Source organism: Perognathus longimembris, chromosome 6 (assembly GCF_023159225.1).
Source record: "Perognathus longimembris pacificus isolate PPM17 chromosome 6, ASM2315922v1, whole genome shotgun sequence".
Taxonomy (NCBI): domain Eukaryota; kingdom Metazoa; phylum Chordata; class Mammalia; order Rodentia; family Heteromyidae; genus Perognathus; species Perognathus longimembris.
In genome coordinates this window covers 14,102,838-14,117,164 of record NC_063166.1, presented here as the reverse complement: position 1 = coordinate 14,117,164, position 14,327 = coordinate 14,102,838, and the positions used below count along the sequence as shown (strand labels likewise).

At 48.3% G+C, this 14,327-nt stretch overlaps 2 protein-coding genes across 2 annotated transcripts; both read left to right on the top strand.

Annotated features, from left to right (window-relative positions):
* The first annotated feature begins 7,445 nt into the window (after nt 1–7,445).
* Lta (lymphotoxin alpha) lies at nt 7,446–8,892 on the top strand. The gene is made up of 3 exons (XM_048349220.1): nt 7,446–7,547; nt 7,632–7,719; nt 7,919–8,892. Exons 1-3 carry the CDS (start codon nt 7,449–7,451, stop codon nt 8,320–8,322), a joined length of 591 nt encoding a protein of 196 aa, XP_048205177.1. The 5' UTR covers nt 7,446–7,448; the 3' UTR covers nt 8,323–8,892.
* A 1,497-nt stretch (nt 8,893–10,389) lies between these two features.
* Nucleotides 10,390–13,238, top strand: Tnf (tumor necrosis factor). The gene is made up of 4 exons (XM_048348185.1): nt 10,390–10,717; nt 11,273–11,318; nt 11,731–11,778; nt 12,073–13,238. Exons 1-4 carry the CDS (start codon nt 10,532–10,534, stop codon nt 12,489–12,491), a joined length of 699 nt encoding a protein of 232 aa, XP_048204142.1. The 5' UTR covers nt 10,390–10,531; the 3' UTR covers nt 12,492–13,238.
* The last annotated feature ends 1,089 nt before the right edge of the window (nt 13,239–14,327 follow it).

Here is a 14,327-nt window from a genome sequence, read left to right as displayed (position 1 = left end):
GCTGGCCTCCCCAAACTTCACACAATCTCTGAAACTGAGATGGAAACCAAGATTAGCCCATCTAAAGGACCATCCTTTAGCACATCACAAACCCCCATGACACAGCCGTAGCCAGTGCTCCCCTTCCTTCCTGTCTCTGGTCTCCCCAGACCCCTTGGGTTCCCCTTTCTGTCCCTCGCTGCCCCAGCTTTCCTCCCTGCCCTCTCCCCACCCCTCTCCTGATTCCCCCCCATTGCCAATACTGTTTTATACTTAGCATTAGAGAGTCAAAAACAAACAACAGGAAGTCTCTTTTTGATGAAAAAAAAAAAAAAAGACACACAGAGAGGAGAAAAGGAAGAAAAGAAACAGGGACCAAGAAGGAAAAACCAACAACCGCACAAGGAATAAGATGTTTTTAATGGTACTCAGGAGGTAGCTCAGTGATAGTTTGCTAAGCAAATAAAAAGAAGACAAGATATAGACCAAGAGATATGAAAGGAGCACTCATGGCTTTTCTTTCTCCATCACATCTGGGCAGTCACCAAGATAGGTTTTGCCTAGAAGCACTCTGTCTTTTTTGCTCTCCTGTGGTTGCCTGTATATAAATGCCAACCCCTGGGGCTGGGAATATGGCCTAGTGGCAAGAGTGCTTGACTGGTATACATGAAGCCCTGGGTTCGATTCCTCAGTACCACATATATAGAAAACGCCAGAAGTGGTGCTGTGGCTCAAGTGGTAGAGTGCTAGCCTTGAGCAAAAAGAAGCCAGGGACAGTGCTCAGGCCCTGAGTTCAAGCCCCAGGACTGGCAAATAAATAAATAAATGCAGACCCCTGTCATTTTCTTGCTAAGGCTTTGTTAGACCCTCCTTACTGTTCCTGTGGCTTAACTAAAATTGGAAAGTTGTCATTGAGTCTTTTGATCCTCATTTCTGAAGACTCCAGTGAAATGTAAAACTTTGAATACATTTATTGAACTGGATACAGTGGTAAAAGCTTGTAATCCCAGTAATCAGAAAGCTGAGCAGGAAGATTGAGAGTTCAAAGGCAGCCTAGCCTCTATATAAAAACCCAGTATCAAGTAATCAGTAAACAAACAAATTGGTTATGTTTTTTTCTTTTTTTTTTTTTTTTGCCAGTCCTGGGCCTTGGACTCAGGGCCTGAGCACTGTCCCTGGCTTCTTCTTACTCAAGGCTAGCACTCTGCCACTTGAGCCACAGCGCCACTTCTGGCCATTTTCTGTATATGTGGTGCTGGGGATTCGAACCCAGGGCCTCATGTGTACGAGGCAAGCACTCTTGCCACTAGGCCATATCCCCAGCCCCTATGTTTTTCTCTTGATAACCTGTCTCTTGCTATCGAAGAGTCAGCCATGACTGACTGTTAAGAGGGTGAGGGAAGAGACTACCTTTCCACTTCTATGGGATGAAAAGAAATAATAGTTAAAATGGGTGTCCGTGGCTCACACCTGTAATCTTGACCATGTAGGAAGCTGAGATCCGAGGATCAAAGTTGGAAGCCAGCCCAGACAGGAAAACCTGTGAGAATCTTGTCTCTGATTAACCACCAAAAAACCAAGAGTGGCGCTGTGGCTCAAGTGGTAGAGCGCTATCCTTAAGCACAGAAGCTCAGGGACAGCCTCCAGGCCCTGTGTTCAAGCCTCAGGACCAGCACAACACAACAAAACATGAAAGACAAAATTGCAGGTTAAAATAAATAAATAAAACCAAACAGGGATCCTCAGATCTCAGCCTCCTGAGTAGTTAGGATTACAGGCATCAGCCCTCAGCATCTGGCTTATTTGTTTTTTGTTTGTTTGTTTGTTTTGTAAAATTTATTTATTTATTTTGCCAGTCCTGGGACTTGAACTCAGGGCCTGGGCACTGTCTGTTCAGGACTAGCACTCTACTACTTGAGCCACAGCGCTACTTTCTGTTCATGTGGTGCTAAGGAATCGAACCCGGAGCTTCATGCATGCTAGGCAAGCACTCTACCACTAAGCCACATTCCCAGCCCCGTTTGTTTATTTAAGACAAGGTTTTTCTATATTGTTATGGCGGCACAGACTAGCAAAGATCAGGACTGCTTTTTAGAGAAGATAAAAGAGGGGGCTGGGAATATGGCCGAGTAACTGGCAGTCAGGAGCCTAGCCCCCATGTAAATTAGTGAGGCAGGACTGAAGACAGTGTCAGCTGCTTTGTGCTAGATCTCCCAGTCATGGTCATTGATTGACCATCCCCAAAGTGGCCTGCAGCAAATCATACAACTCCCCCTTAGGGCAAGCAGGTTTTCTAGTAGGTTCCTGGGGGTCTGGGGGAGCCACTTGGAAAGGGTGAGCAAAGAGAATCTTTGTTGCTGTCTTTCTGGGTTTGAACTCAGAACCTAGGCATTACCCTTAGCTTTTTTGCTTAAGGTTGGTGCTGTACCGCTTGAGCCACTGCTCCAAAGGGGATCTTTGAAATCAGCCAAGGGCCCAATTTGCATGGGTGGCGGGGATCCAGGGAGTCTCTAGAATATGTAAAAGACTCCTGGGTCCCTGTCGGTGACCCAGAATCTCATTTTCCAGGTTTTGACAGTTGAAGTGCCTATTTCGATCCCCTGGACAGACATAGAAAGCTTGGGCCTGTAACCATCTCCCCTACCTGAGGTCTCTATACTCAAGAGGGTCTGTACTTGTCATCCCTGCTGCCCATGCGATTTTTTCTAATGGATCCTGCCTCATTTTCCCCTAAAAAGTGACTTCAGTCCCTCCATCTTAAGGGATGTTGATGGGTGAAGACCCATCTTCTGTAATTGCTTTGAGATTAGCAGGGGCGTAAGCCCTGCCTAGCCAGGCATCTGAAGTCTTGTCCTATCTTATCAAGGGGTGACGGGAAAATTAGTTGTTGGATTGCCCTGTCCTGAGGAGCATTCTTTGACTTTGAACTGGAAAGGAAGTCATATGAGAAGTTAGAGAAGGATGATAAGCCACAGAAACAATATAAGGGACAGAAAATTAATATCCCCCATATATTAATGTTATAAAGACAACCAGCAATTTTTTAATCAAGTGGTTTCAGAGGACCATAAGGTAAAGAACTCATTAAAGGGAAGAGCAGAGTCAGATACAGCATTAATCTGAATGTACAGACCCTGAAGGACTGAGGAAACATTATCTAAGTTCCTGAAATATACAGAGTATTTAACGTTTACAATAGATCTATTAGGTCCAAATGGCCTAGTGTCCTTATCTCGAGGCTCCAGAAGTGTGCCTTGATTTATTAACCCTCCAGTCTTACCCTCTCTCCCTGACCAAATGAATTCATATGGCTGGTGCCAAACCAAATAACAACCGTAACATTTTTGCTATCCACCATAAATAGAAATAGCAGGTAACACATAGGCAAAGGTGTAAGTTCCTGCCCAGTTACAAGGTAGACAGATATGGGCATTAGACAGGAATGCTTATGAACTATATTCTTTTTCGGTTGGTTGTGAGGCTTGATCTCAGCACCTGGATGACGTCCCTGAGCTATTGTTCTCAAAGCTAGTACTCTATCCACCTTGAGCAAAAGCTTCATTTCCAATTTGCAGGTGGTTAATTGGAGATAAAGAGTCTCATGAATTTTTTGCCCAGGCTGGCTTCAAACCATGATTCTCAGCTCTCAGCCTCCTGAGTAGCGAGGATTACAGGCATGAGCTACCTGTGCCCAGCCTTATGAACTATTTTCTTTTGACCTCCCAGCTTTCCTTTTGAAAGGGCAAGCACAAGTGACTCCATTCGGGATCTGACATCATCCCCTCTTATCTGAACAATCCTTCCCAACTGCCTCTGGATGGTCCCTCATTGCCAGGATGAGCTTTGTCCCAGGGGGTAGGTCTCTTCTCCTTGCTGGAATAATGCCCAAGTTGGCCTTTTTGCTCATTGCTGGGATGAGGTATCTCAGTTGGCTGAATCCCACATTGGAGGGAGGTGAAAGATAGGCCAGGTAAGAATCAATGTCAATAGACTCTTTTATTTTCAATTTAACCAACAAGGTGATCAATAGAAATGGTTTTTAGGGGCTGGGAATATGCAAGAGTGTTTGCCTCGTATACATGAGGCCCTGGGTTCAATTCCCCATCTCCACATATACAGAAAATGGCCAGAAGTGGCGCTGTGGCTCAAGTGGCAGAGTGCTAGCCTTGAGCAAAAAGAAGCCAGGGACAGTGCTCAGGCCCTGAGTCCAAGCCCCAGGACTGGCCAAAAAAAAAAAAAAAAAGAAAGAAAGAAATGGTTTTTAAAGCAGAGCTTACGTGGAGCTTATCAAGAATCAAGTTAAATTTGAGCCAGGTGCTGGTGGCTCATGCCTGTAATTCTAGCTACTCAGGAGGCTGAGACCTGAGGATCAATGTTGAAAGCTTGCCCAGGCAGGAAAGTCTGTGAGATTCTCATCTCCAATTAACCACTGGAAAACCTAAAGTGAAGCTGTGGCTCAAAGTGGTAGAGCTCTAGCCTTGAGAAAAATCGACCAGAGACAGCGCCCAGACTGAGTTCAAGCCCCAGAAATGACCCCTCCCCCCAAAAAAAAGGTAATTTTGACCAGTAAGTACTTGTAATGATCATTTGCCCTTTTCTGGGTCTGACTGTGTTTGCTACAGAGGACCAAATCTATAATGGCAAAATTTAAGAGTAGTAATGCTGAGAGTTTTGAAACAGCAACTCGTTAAACAATCTAGTTATTTTTAATTGTCTATTACTTTAGGATTCTAATTAAGATTGAAACCAAGTAGCTGTCACTAAACCTTCTTGACTACAATGAGAAATACAGGAACACAGGCCTATTTGGTGTCCTTTTTTAGCTCTGTATCCCAGGCAGCTTAAATACTTGGGAAACTGAAATATTAAACAGCAAAAAATAGCATCTTAGTTTTACATACTTATTTAAAATTCGATCATTTAGCCCATTACTGGTGGCTCATGCCTGTAATCTTAGTGACTCAGGAGGTTAAGATCTAAGGATCACCAGGAAGCTGAGATCTGAGGATTGCGGTTCAAAGCCAGGTCAGGCAGGAAAGTCTGTGAGGCTCTTACCTCCAATTAGCCACCAGAAAACCAGAAGTGGCGCTGTGGCTCAAGTGGCAGAGTCCTAGCCTTGAGCATTTAAAAAGAAGCCAGGGACAGTGCTCAGACCCTGAGTCCAAGCCCCAGGACTGGCAAAAAAAAAAAAAAAAAAAAAAAATCACCTGCATCTCTTGCATTCATTCAGAAAACATTTAGAGCAATTTTGACAGCAAGGCACATTATCATAGGAATGGCCTTTTTTTTTCCTTTGGCCAGTCCTGGGCTTGGACTCAGGGCCTGAGCACTGTCCCTGGCTTCTTTTTGCTCAAGGCTAGCACTCTGCCACTTGAGCCACAGCGCCACTTCTGGCCATTTTCTATATATGTGGTGCTAGGGAATCGAACTCAGGGCTTCATGTATACGAGGCAAGCACTCTTGCCACTAGGCCATATCCCCAGCCCCTCGATTCTTCCTTGGCTAGACTCTGGGTTGTATCCAAGCTACTTACACACACACACACACACACACACACACACACACACACACACACACACTCAGGTCATAGCTGAACGATGGTGGCTCATGCCTATAATCTTAGCTACTCAGAAAGCAGAGATCTGAGCATCATTGTTCAAAGCTAGCTCAAGCAGGAAAGACTATGGAACTCTTTTTTTTTTTTTTTTTTCCAGTCCTAGGGCTTGAACTCAAGGGCTGGGCACTGTCCCTGAGCTTCTTTTGCTCAAGGCTAGCACTCTACCACTTAAGCCACAGTGCCACTTCCAGCTTTTTCTGTTTGTGTGGTACTGAGGACTAGAACCCAGGGCTTCATGCATGCTAGGCAAGCCCTCTACCACTAAGCCACATTCCCAGCCTGTCCATGGGACTCTTATCTCTAATTAATCACAGGAAAAATTGGAAGTGGCTCAAGTGGTAGAGTGCTAGCCCCAAACAAAAGGAGCTCAGAAAGGCAAAGATCATGTAGGGGTGACATCAACTCCAGGCCTGGTGTGCAATTGCAAAAGTACTTTGTGGACTTTCTGTTATCGATCCAACGAGCCCCCACCTAACCTGCATGAAGCCCACTTTCTGATGGAGCCTCATGTACCCACATTCCGGTACAATGGCCACAATGACTAGGTAACTTGGTCTGCTTCAATACAGCATAGGCTTGTCTGGAACTCACAATCCTCATACCTCAGCATCCCTGGTGCTGGAATGGCAAGCGTGAAATTCTGAAGCTCTCACTATATAGACCTGTAGAATCCTGGGCCTTGTATTTACATGGGGCTACACAAACCTGATCTGTGGACAGTACCCTTCAGAAGGGAGATGAGACTTAGGATGAGTGTAAGCCACCATCTTTGTATCTTTGTGTAAGAGAAACCCACCCACTAGCACCAGAAAATCATCTTCCAAACCAGGACAATGAAGAGTGAAATGGAGCTCCATGAAGAGTTTCACCAGAAAAATAGGCACAAAAGATGCCCCCGACAAGAAGGTCTATAGTGGAGCCTCTGGCATGAAACCTGCCAAGAGACCTGGAAATTAAACTAGATGAGGACAAATGTGACTCACGTCTTTGGGGACAAGCAAGGGAAGGGGTGCAAGAGGGAAATGGGCAGAGAAAGCCTGTTGTCAGCCAGGGAAGCAGAGGTGTTACAAATGATTGCTCTTCAGGGAACCAGGTCTTCAGTCACGGGCCACCGGCTCCCCCTCCCCTTTCTTCTCCTCCCCGAAATACTTGCCCCTTCTCTGGAACTCCTAGGCCTAACCCCACTCCCTGGATGGCCCAGACCCCCAGTTCCCCGGACTCTACTCCCCTTCCCAGAACTCAATTGCATGAAGCGCCAGGCTGTGGTTCCCTCCTAGGCCTCAGCCTTTCCTGCCTTCGGGTGAAACAGCAGCATCTTCTAAGCCCTGGGGGCTTCCCCAGGCCCCAGCCCCGACCTAGAACCCGCCCGCTGCCGCTTCCTCTATAAAGGGACTCGAGCGGCGGTCTGGGCCCAGGCTCCCTATACAGCAGGTGAGACTCTCCCACCCCATCTCTCTGGGCTGCCCACCAGTCTTCTACCCTGTGGCATCTTGCCCCTCTGCTTGAGCCCAGGGCCCTTCTTGCCTCCTGCCAGGCCTGCCCTAGGCCTGGGTTGTGATGTGGGTTTGCTTTGGGTTTGTTCACGGTTTCTAACCCTCCATCTGTCAGCGGCTTTCTCTCACCTCTGTCACGAGTTCACGGTTAGTGTGGCTTCTACCTTCCTCTGCTCACCCAGGGGCCTCCCTCTCTGGGTCTGGTCGGCTTCCCTGTCAGTCGCCCTGTCTCAAGGTGGATGTCCCCACCCGCAGGCAGGAGGTCTGTTTTCTGCTGTGTGCCCCGCCCCGCTCACTTCTCTCTCTCTCTCTCTCTCTCTCTCTCTCTCTCTCTCTCTCTCTCTCTGCAGATTCTCATCATGACACCACCTGGACGTCTCCACCTCCTGGGGGTGCACGCCCCCCCTGTCCTCCTCTTCCTGGGGCTGCTTCTACTGGCCCCACCACCAGGGGCCCAGGTGAGACAGAAGCAGAATAGGGGCTGCTGGGGTGATCCACCCTCAGTCTACAGCCCTGAAGCCTTTGTAACTGTTCTCCCCTAGGGCCTCCCTCGTACGGACCGGTCTTCTGATCCGTGTCCCCACCAGGCTTCTTTCTCTGGCACCTTTAAACCTACTGCTCACCTCATTGGTAAGTTTCTCCCTGACCACCTAGTCCTCCTGCCTCTCCCCTAAACTTTCCCCACCCTAAAGACAGAGGCAACCCACCTACTCCCACCTCTCTCCAACCACCTCCTAGGAACACAGTGCTCCAGGGCCTGTTTTCTCAGGGATGGTGATGGCTGACCTCATAAGCCCTTGACCACCTCTACCCTCTATGGCTTTCCTAGGAGACTCACTGATCCCCAATGTGCTAAGCTGGACAGCGGCCACAGACCACACCTTTCTCCATGGCTTCTCTTTGAACAACAATTCCCTCGTGGTCCCCTCCACTGGTGTCTACTTCATCTACTCTCAGGTGCTTTTCAGTGGCAATGGCTGTCCCAATGATGACATCCCTCTCTTCCTGACCCATGAAGTACAACTCTTCTCCTCCCAGTACCCCACCCACATGTCTATCCTCAGTGCCCAGACATCTCTATGCCCGGGGATGGAAGGACCATGGATGCGTTCACTGTATGTGGGCGCTGTGTTCTTGCTCAATCAGGGGGACAAGCTATCCACTCAGACACATGGCATCTCCCATCTAGCCTTAAGGCCCAGTGGCGTCTTCTTTGGAGCTTTTGCCCTGTAGACCTTGGAAAAGTCCAGGAAGGAGAAAGAAAGAAATCTAGTTCAAGGCTTTCTCCCTATTTATCTCCATTCTGACCGTTTCAAGGGTCACAGTAACTCTCCTTTGCCCCCCCTCCTAATAGTCTCAAGACTTCAACGCCCATTACCTGGGGCTTGCCAGGCACTCCAGGGGGCCAGCACCTCCATGAAGCACCCTGATACTCTGCTGAGGATTTCAAACCTGCCTAGAAATCCCTAGAGCAGAGCTATGTGTCTGTCCTGCTTGTCTAGGTCAGTCAAGCATGGACATGAAGCTGACACAGAGAACTTGGGAAGATGACAGGGAGAGAGAACTATTTATCAAGAGGGAAACTAAGTTATTTATTTATGGGGGATGATGGAGAGAGAGAGAGGAGCAATAGAAAGGCATCAGGATGACAAGAGAGAGTCTAGAAATGAAGAAGGAGAAGGCATGGGGCTTCCCTAAGGAGGGGAGGGAGAGAAAAGTAGATCTGAGGGACTGAGGGGTTCTAAAAGGAAGCAAAAGGCTAGCCATTGCTTGACTAGATGCCCACAAGAGCCATCTGCACCCTCACTGAAGCCCAATAAACCGGTTTGTCTGTAAAAAGCACTGTCTGCTTATGTCTGTTTATCTGGGGTAGAGGGAGAGTTTCCTGGGTCTCCAGTGCCTGAAGATCCTCAGCGGGGTCAGGAGCTGTGGGAAGAACAAGGAGATTGTTGGGTGCTGGTGGCTCAGGCCTCTAATCTGAGCTATTCAGGAGGCTGAGATCTGAGGATCGTGATTGAAAGCCAGCCTGGACAAAGAAGTCCATGAGACTCTTATCTCCAATTAATCACCAGAAAACCACAAGTGGTGCTGGGCTCAAAGTGCGAGTCTTGAGCAAAAAGAGCTCAGGGCCCAAGTTCAAGCCCCATGACGGACCAAAAACAAAACAAAACAAACAAACGAAAGAACAGGAGATTAAAGGACTCAAACTGTTCCAGAAACACATGGCTGATTTCTGACTGCTTCCAGAGAAGTTGTGGAGTCAAAGGAGAAATGTGGGGTCTAAGGCAGGGAATAGTGGGAGTTGGGGGAGTGTCTTCGAGATCTCTGGTCACATGTGGAGGCTCAGAGGAGTGAGGGTTCCAGGAGGCCTCTCAGAAGGCTGAGGCAATGTCCAGAACTATGGTGTGGACTATGGGAATCTTCTGGAAGGTATTGAGCCCTTAAAAGTGAGACAGCCTCTAAAACTATGAGAGGAAATAATTGAGGAGACAAGGTCATATGCCAATATTCTGAGAGATGGGGGTTTTTACTGAAATAAAGACAAAATATGAGGCCTCAGAGTTCTTCCTTGGAAGTCAAGGCTGAAAAAGAGGCAGTTGTAAGTTTCAGGTCAAAATGAAAAGAGAAAGCCTGCCCCGTGGGGGTCTGTGAATTCCCAGGATTAATTTCATACCCTCTGGGGCTGTCCCAGGCTCGTCCCTGCTACTCCCACTCAGCCCTCCCAGAGGTCCCGCGCACACCCCTAGTTTCAATTCGCCTGGCCCTCAGTCCCCCCCCACCAACCCAGGGACTCAGACATGGCTTTCCTACTCCACTGAGTCTTCAGCTTTGTGAAGTTCCCCGACACACCCTCCCCGTTTCCCAGGTCAAGTTCTACTGTCAGGGGAGTCCTACTTGGAAATGGAAATCAGAGGAAAATAGACCAGAAACGCCATCACTTAAAGTATTAAGTCACCCTTCGCATTAGAGGGCAGAGAGGAAGTAAGGTCTAGCTCCCAGAGTCCTATAAATACATTGGTAAATTGCTTCAGAATGCCAGAGGGGTGGGTGAGAGGCCTCCTTGATGCCTGGGTGTCCCCAACTTTCCAAACCCCCGCCCCCGCAATGGAGAAGAAACCGAGACCGAGGTGTAGGGCCCACTACCGCTTCCTCCAGATGAGCTCATGGGTTTCTCCACCAAGGAAGTTTTCCGCTGGTTGAATGAGAGAGCCTTTCCCCGCCCTCTTCTTGCCCCAAGGGCTATAAAGGCAGCTGTCTGCACACCCAGCCAGCACACGCTCCCTTCCCTCAGTGAGGACACCAGGGGAACAGCCCGGAGGGAGAGAAGCAACTCCAGAACAACCCCCTCCCCCTGGAAATAGCCCCAGACAAGCGGCCAGGCAGGCTGACCCTGTCCCTCTCACTGCCCCGGAGCTCCCCATCTTCATCTGGGAAGGACATCATGAGCACGGAAAGCATGATCCAGGACCTGGAGCGAGCGGAGGAGGCACTGCCCAAGAAGATCAGGGGCCCCCAGGGCTCTAGAAGGTGCCTGTGCCTCAGCCTCTTCTCCTTCCTGCTTGTGGCAGGAGCCACCACGCTGTTCTGCCTGTTGCACTTTGGAGTGATCGGCCCCCAGAGAGAAGAGGTGAGCACCTTGCCAGCCTTATTATCACCCAGAGGGAGGAGAATGAAAGATGGGTGAGAGAAAAAGGGGGTGCTGATGAGAAAGAAACAATGAGGAGGAACATGGGGAAGCAGAAAGAGACGGTGATCGGGAGAGAAAGACAAAAAGACAGGATGTCTGATCCATGGACAGACTCACGAAATGACTCCAATGAATGAATGAATGAATGAATGATCAGATATGCCTATATGAAGAGAGATGTAGAGAGCGATATGGAATGTGGGCAGTGGAAAGGAGAAGAGCCAAGTGATAAAAATGGTAAGATAGAAAAAGATGTGGAAGATAGGAAACCTTAGAGAGCCAGGAAAGAGAGATAAGGAGAGATAAGATGCGTTGTCTAGCTCCTAGAAGGCACACAATGAAAAAGTTATCCAATGGCCAGATGGGTGAATGAATAAATGGATGAATGGAGAGTAAACACAGATCTGGAACCGCAGGAGGAGGTGGATAGTAGTCAGGTACTTCTCTTTTGGGGCTGACTCCTCAAATGCTGATAGTCTCTTTCTCCTTTTCCAGAATGGCCTCCCAATCATCAGTTCGCTGGCCCAGACCCTCCAACTTAGTAAGTGTTCCCAAAGCCTCTCTTCTAAAGCTGGGGTAGGGAGGGGATGGAAGCAATGGGGACAAGATCAGAACTTTGGTTCTAAAAGGGAGGGGAGAAGGAATGGTGACCAAAGTAGGCAGATATGTTCTGGAAAGATTAAGGAACTCTGCTTTTTTGTTTCTTTTTCTCCTGGTGCTGTCCCCTAGCTTTTTTTTTTTTTTGCTCTGGGCGAGCACTCTACCATAAGCCACAGCTCCATGTTTGGCTTCTTGTTGGCTAATTTGAGATAAGAGTCTCATGAACTTTTCTGCCCAGGCTGGCTTTGAACTGTGACCCTCTCGTGTCAGCCTCCTGTGCAGCTAGGATCACAGGTGTGAGTCACTACCACCTTGCTTGGAACTCAGTGTTTTCTTATATCTTTCTTCCTCAGGATCATCTTCTCAGATAGCAAGTGACAAGCCTGTAGCCCACGTTGTAGGTAAGAGCTCTGTGTGTGTGCCTTGGGGAAGAGGAGCAGGTGGGACGTCGAGGGGTAGGATTTCATGGGCTTAACCCAGCTGAGAATAGACAGAGCTGGGAGACCTGATTTGAGGATCTCAAGGGGAGGTGGAGGAACAGCAAGGCCTCAGGGATACTCAGGACCTTACAACTAAACGGGATGTGAAAAGACATACAGGACAGGAACCGGAAGTGGGGGTGGGCAGAACTCGAGGGCCAGGATGTGGGGAGCGGACAGGGGCCACACTGACTCACTCTCCCTCCTTCCCTTCAGCAAACCAACAAGCGCCAGAGCAGCTGCAGTGGCTGAACCGTCGTGCCAATGCCCTCCTGGCCAATGGCATGGAACTGATAGACAACACTCTGGTGGTGCCATCGAATGGGCTGTACCTGGTCTACTCTCAAGTTCTCTTCAAGGGCCTAGGCTGCCCCTCCTTCTTCCTCCTTACCCACACTGTCAGCCGCTTTGCCATCTCCTACCGGGAAAACGTTAACCTCCTTTCTGCCATCAAGAGCCCATGCCAGAAGGAGACCTCAGAGGGGGCCGAGCTCAAGCCTTGGTATGAGCCCATCTACCTGGGAGGGGTCTTCCAGCTGGAAAAGGGTGACCGACTTAAGGCTGAGGTCAATCTGCCCGAATATCTAGACTTGGCTGAAGCTGGGCAGGTCTACTTTGGGGTCATTGCTTTGTGAAAAGAATGGCTGTCCATTCATTTCTCTGAGATGCCCTCCTCTTCTGGCTTAGGAAGGGAATGAGGGGCTCAGAGTTGGATCGTAAGTTTAGAAATGTCAGCAACAACACTCAGAAATGAAAGTTGCAGGGGTATGTGGTCTGGACAATGGGACACTCACTAGCTACTATCGAAATTCAAACTGGAGCTTCTAGAACTCACTGGGGCTTCAAGGTTTGGTCCCTAAATTTCACCTAGGACATCTAGAATGAGGGGCTCAGCCAGGCTTTGGTTCAGAATTCCTCCCTTAAAGAAGACCTCAACTAGCATTTGACAGGAGTCAACCTTGGGCCTTCCTCTCTTCAGATGTTTCCAGACTCTTCCCTGACATGCCAGAGGCAAGCCCTCTCTATTTATGATTGTACGTGTGGTTATTTAATATTTAATATTTATTTATTTATTAACATGAATATATTTATTTGGAAGGTCAGGGCGTGTCCTGAGGGGAAGGGGTAACCCAATGTAGGAGCTGCCTTACGCCAGACATGTTTTCTGTGAAAATGCTGCTGACCTGTAAGCCGCTCCTACCTGCCCCCCCCACCCCCCGCCCGCCTCAGTGCCTCTTTTTGCTAAAACAAAATATTTATCTAATCCAATTGTCTTGGTAATGCTGATTTGGTGACTAGACTGTGGTCACTACAAGGCTGAATCTCTGCTCCCCAGGGGAGTTGAATTTGTAATCGTCCTACTAATCAGTGGCGAGAAATAAAGATTGCTTAAGAAAAGAACTATACTTGCTTTCTTGGAATTAATTCTGCATCTATCTCTGGGGGTGGGGTGGGTGGCTAAAGAAATTGGGGGAGTAGGGAGGCTACTTCCTGAAGTCTTTTCTCTAGAGTGCTAAAGATTCTTGGACCCAAATCTCAGTCCTTAGGCTTCTAGGGCCTATGACACCCTACAAAACAAAATTCAACCCCCAATATCCTTCCTCACCCAGGAAACAAGATCCTGAGACCCTAATTACCTGTCCCCCAAGGCATGGGAATTCCCCACTCTGGGAATTCCAGACCTGGGCTGGGAAAGTACTGCAGTTCTTTCCGGCTGTCTGTCGTGGCCTGACAACAAGGAGGAGCCACATTCTCAGGTACCTGAATCACAGCCAAGGGACTTCCAGAGACTCAGGTGTCTGGGCTCCAAAACACTCAATTCCAACCACCACTATCTCCAGTGGGACCCAGCCCACCTTACCTGCAAGTGCAAAAGGGAACTAAGGAATGCCCACTGCATCCTAGAGAATGAGAAGACTCAACCATCAGCATTCAGCTCACCTCTGCCATAGTAGGCACTCGGTGGTTTTGGCCTTACTTCCTTTACACACCTGTCAGCTGCCCAATCCCCTTCCATTTCTCACTGGGCAAAAGGAAGACTGAAGAAAATAAAAACAGACTATTATGGCTTGAGGGTGTAGATCAGTATATGCTTAACATGGGCAAGGCCTTGGGGTTTCCCTTAGTATCAACAACCCCTCCATGTGCTCCTCAAAAAGAAACAAAAAGTAAGCAAAGCATTCACTTGACAACTTTGATCTCATTGATCTTTTTGACAAATTTGGGGAGGGGTGAGAAATGGTAAACTGGAAAGAGAAGTACAAAGTACTTTGCTAAAGGAAATAAATCAATCAATGTGTAAGGTCCTGGGTTCCATCTCCAGCACCAGACCAAAACAAAACAGTATGGCCAGGTGCTGGTAGCTAAGGCTTGTAATCCTAGCTATTCAGGAGGCTAAAATGTAAGAATTGAGGTTCAAAGCCAGCCAGGGCAGGAAAATCCATGAGACTTTTTAATCTCCAATTAACCAT

Coding starts and splice junctions, on each gene's coding strand:
- Tnf (XM_048348185.1), top strand. CDS start 10,532: ATGAGCACGGAAAGCATGATCCAGGACCTGGAGCGAGCGGAGGAGGCA. Junction 10,718..11,272: donor TCGGCCCCCAGAGAGAAGAG/GTGAGCACCTTG, acceptor CTCCTTTTCCAG/AATGGCCTCCCAATCATCAG. Junction 11,779..12,072: donor GCCTGTAGCCCACGTTGTAG/GTAAGAGCTCTG, acceptor CCTTCCCTTCAG/CAAACCAACAAGCGCCAGAG.
- Lta (XM_048349220.1), top strand. CDS start 7,449: ATGACACCACCTGGACGTCTCCACCTCCTGGGGGTGCACGCCCCCCCT. Junction 7,548..7,631: donor CCCCACCACCAGGGGCCCAG/GTGAGACAGAAG, acceptor GTTCTCCCCTAG/GGCCTCCCTCGTACGGACCG. Junction 7,720..7,918: donor ACCTACTGCTCACCTCATTG/GTAAGTTTCTCC, acceptor TGGCTTTCCTAG/GAGACTCACTGATCCCCAAT.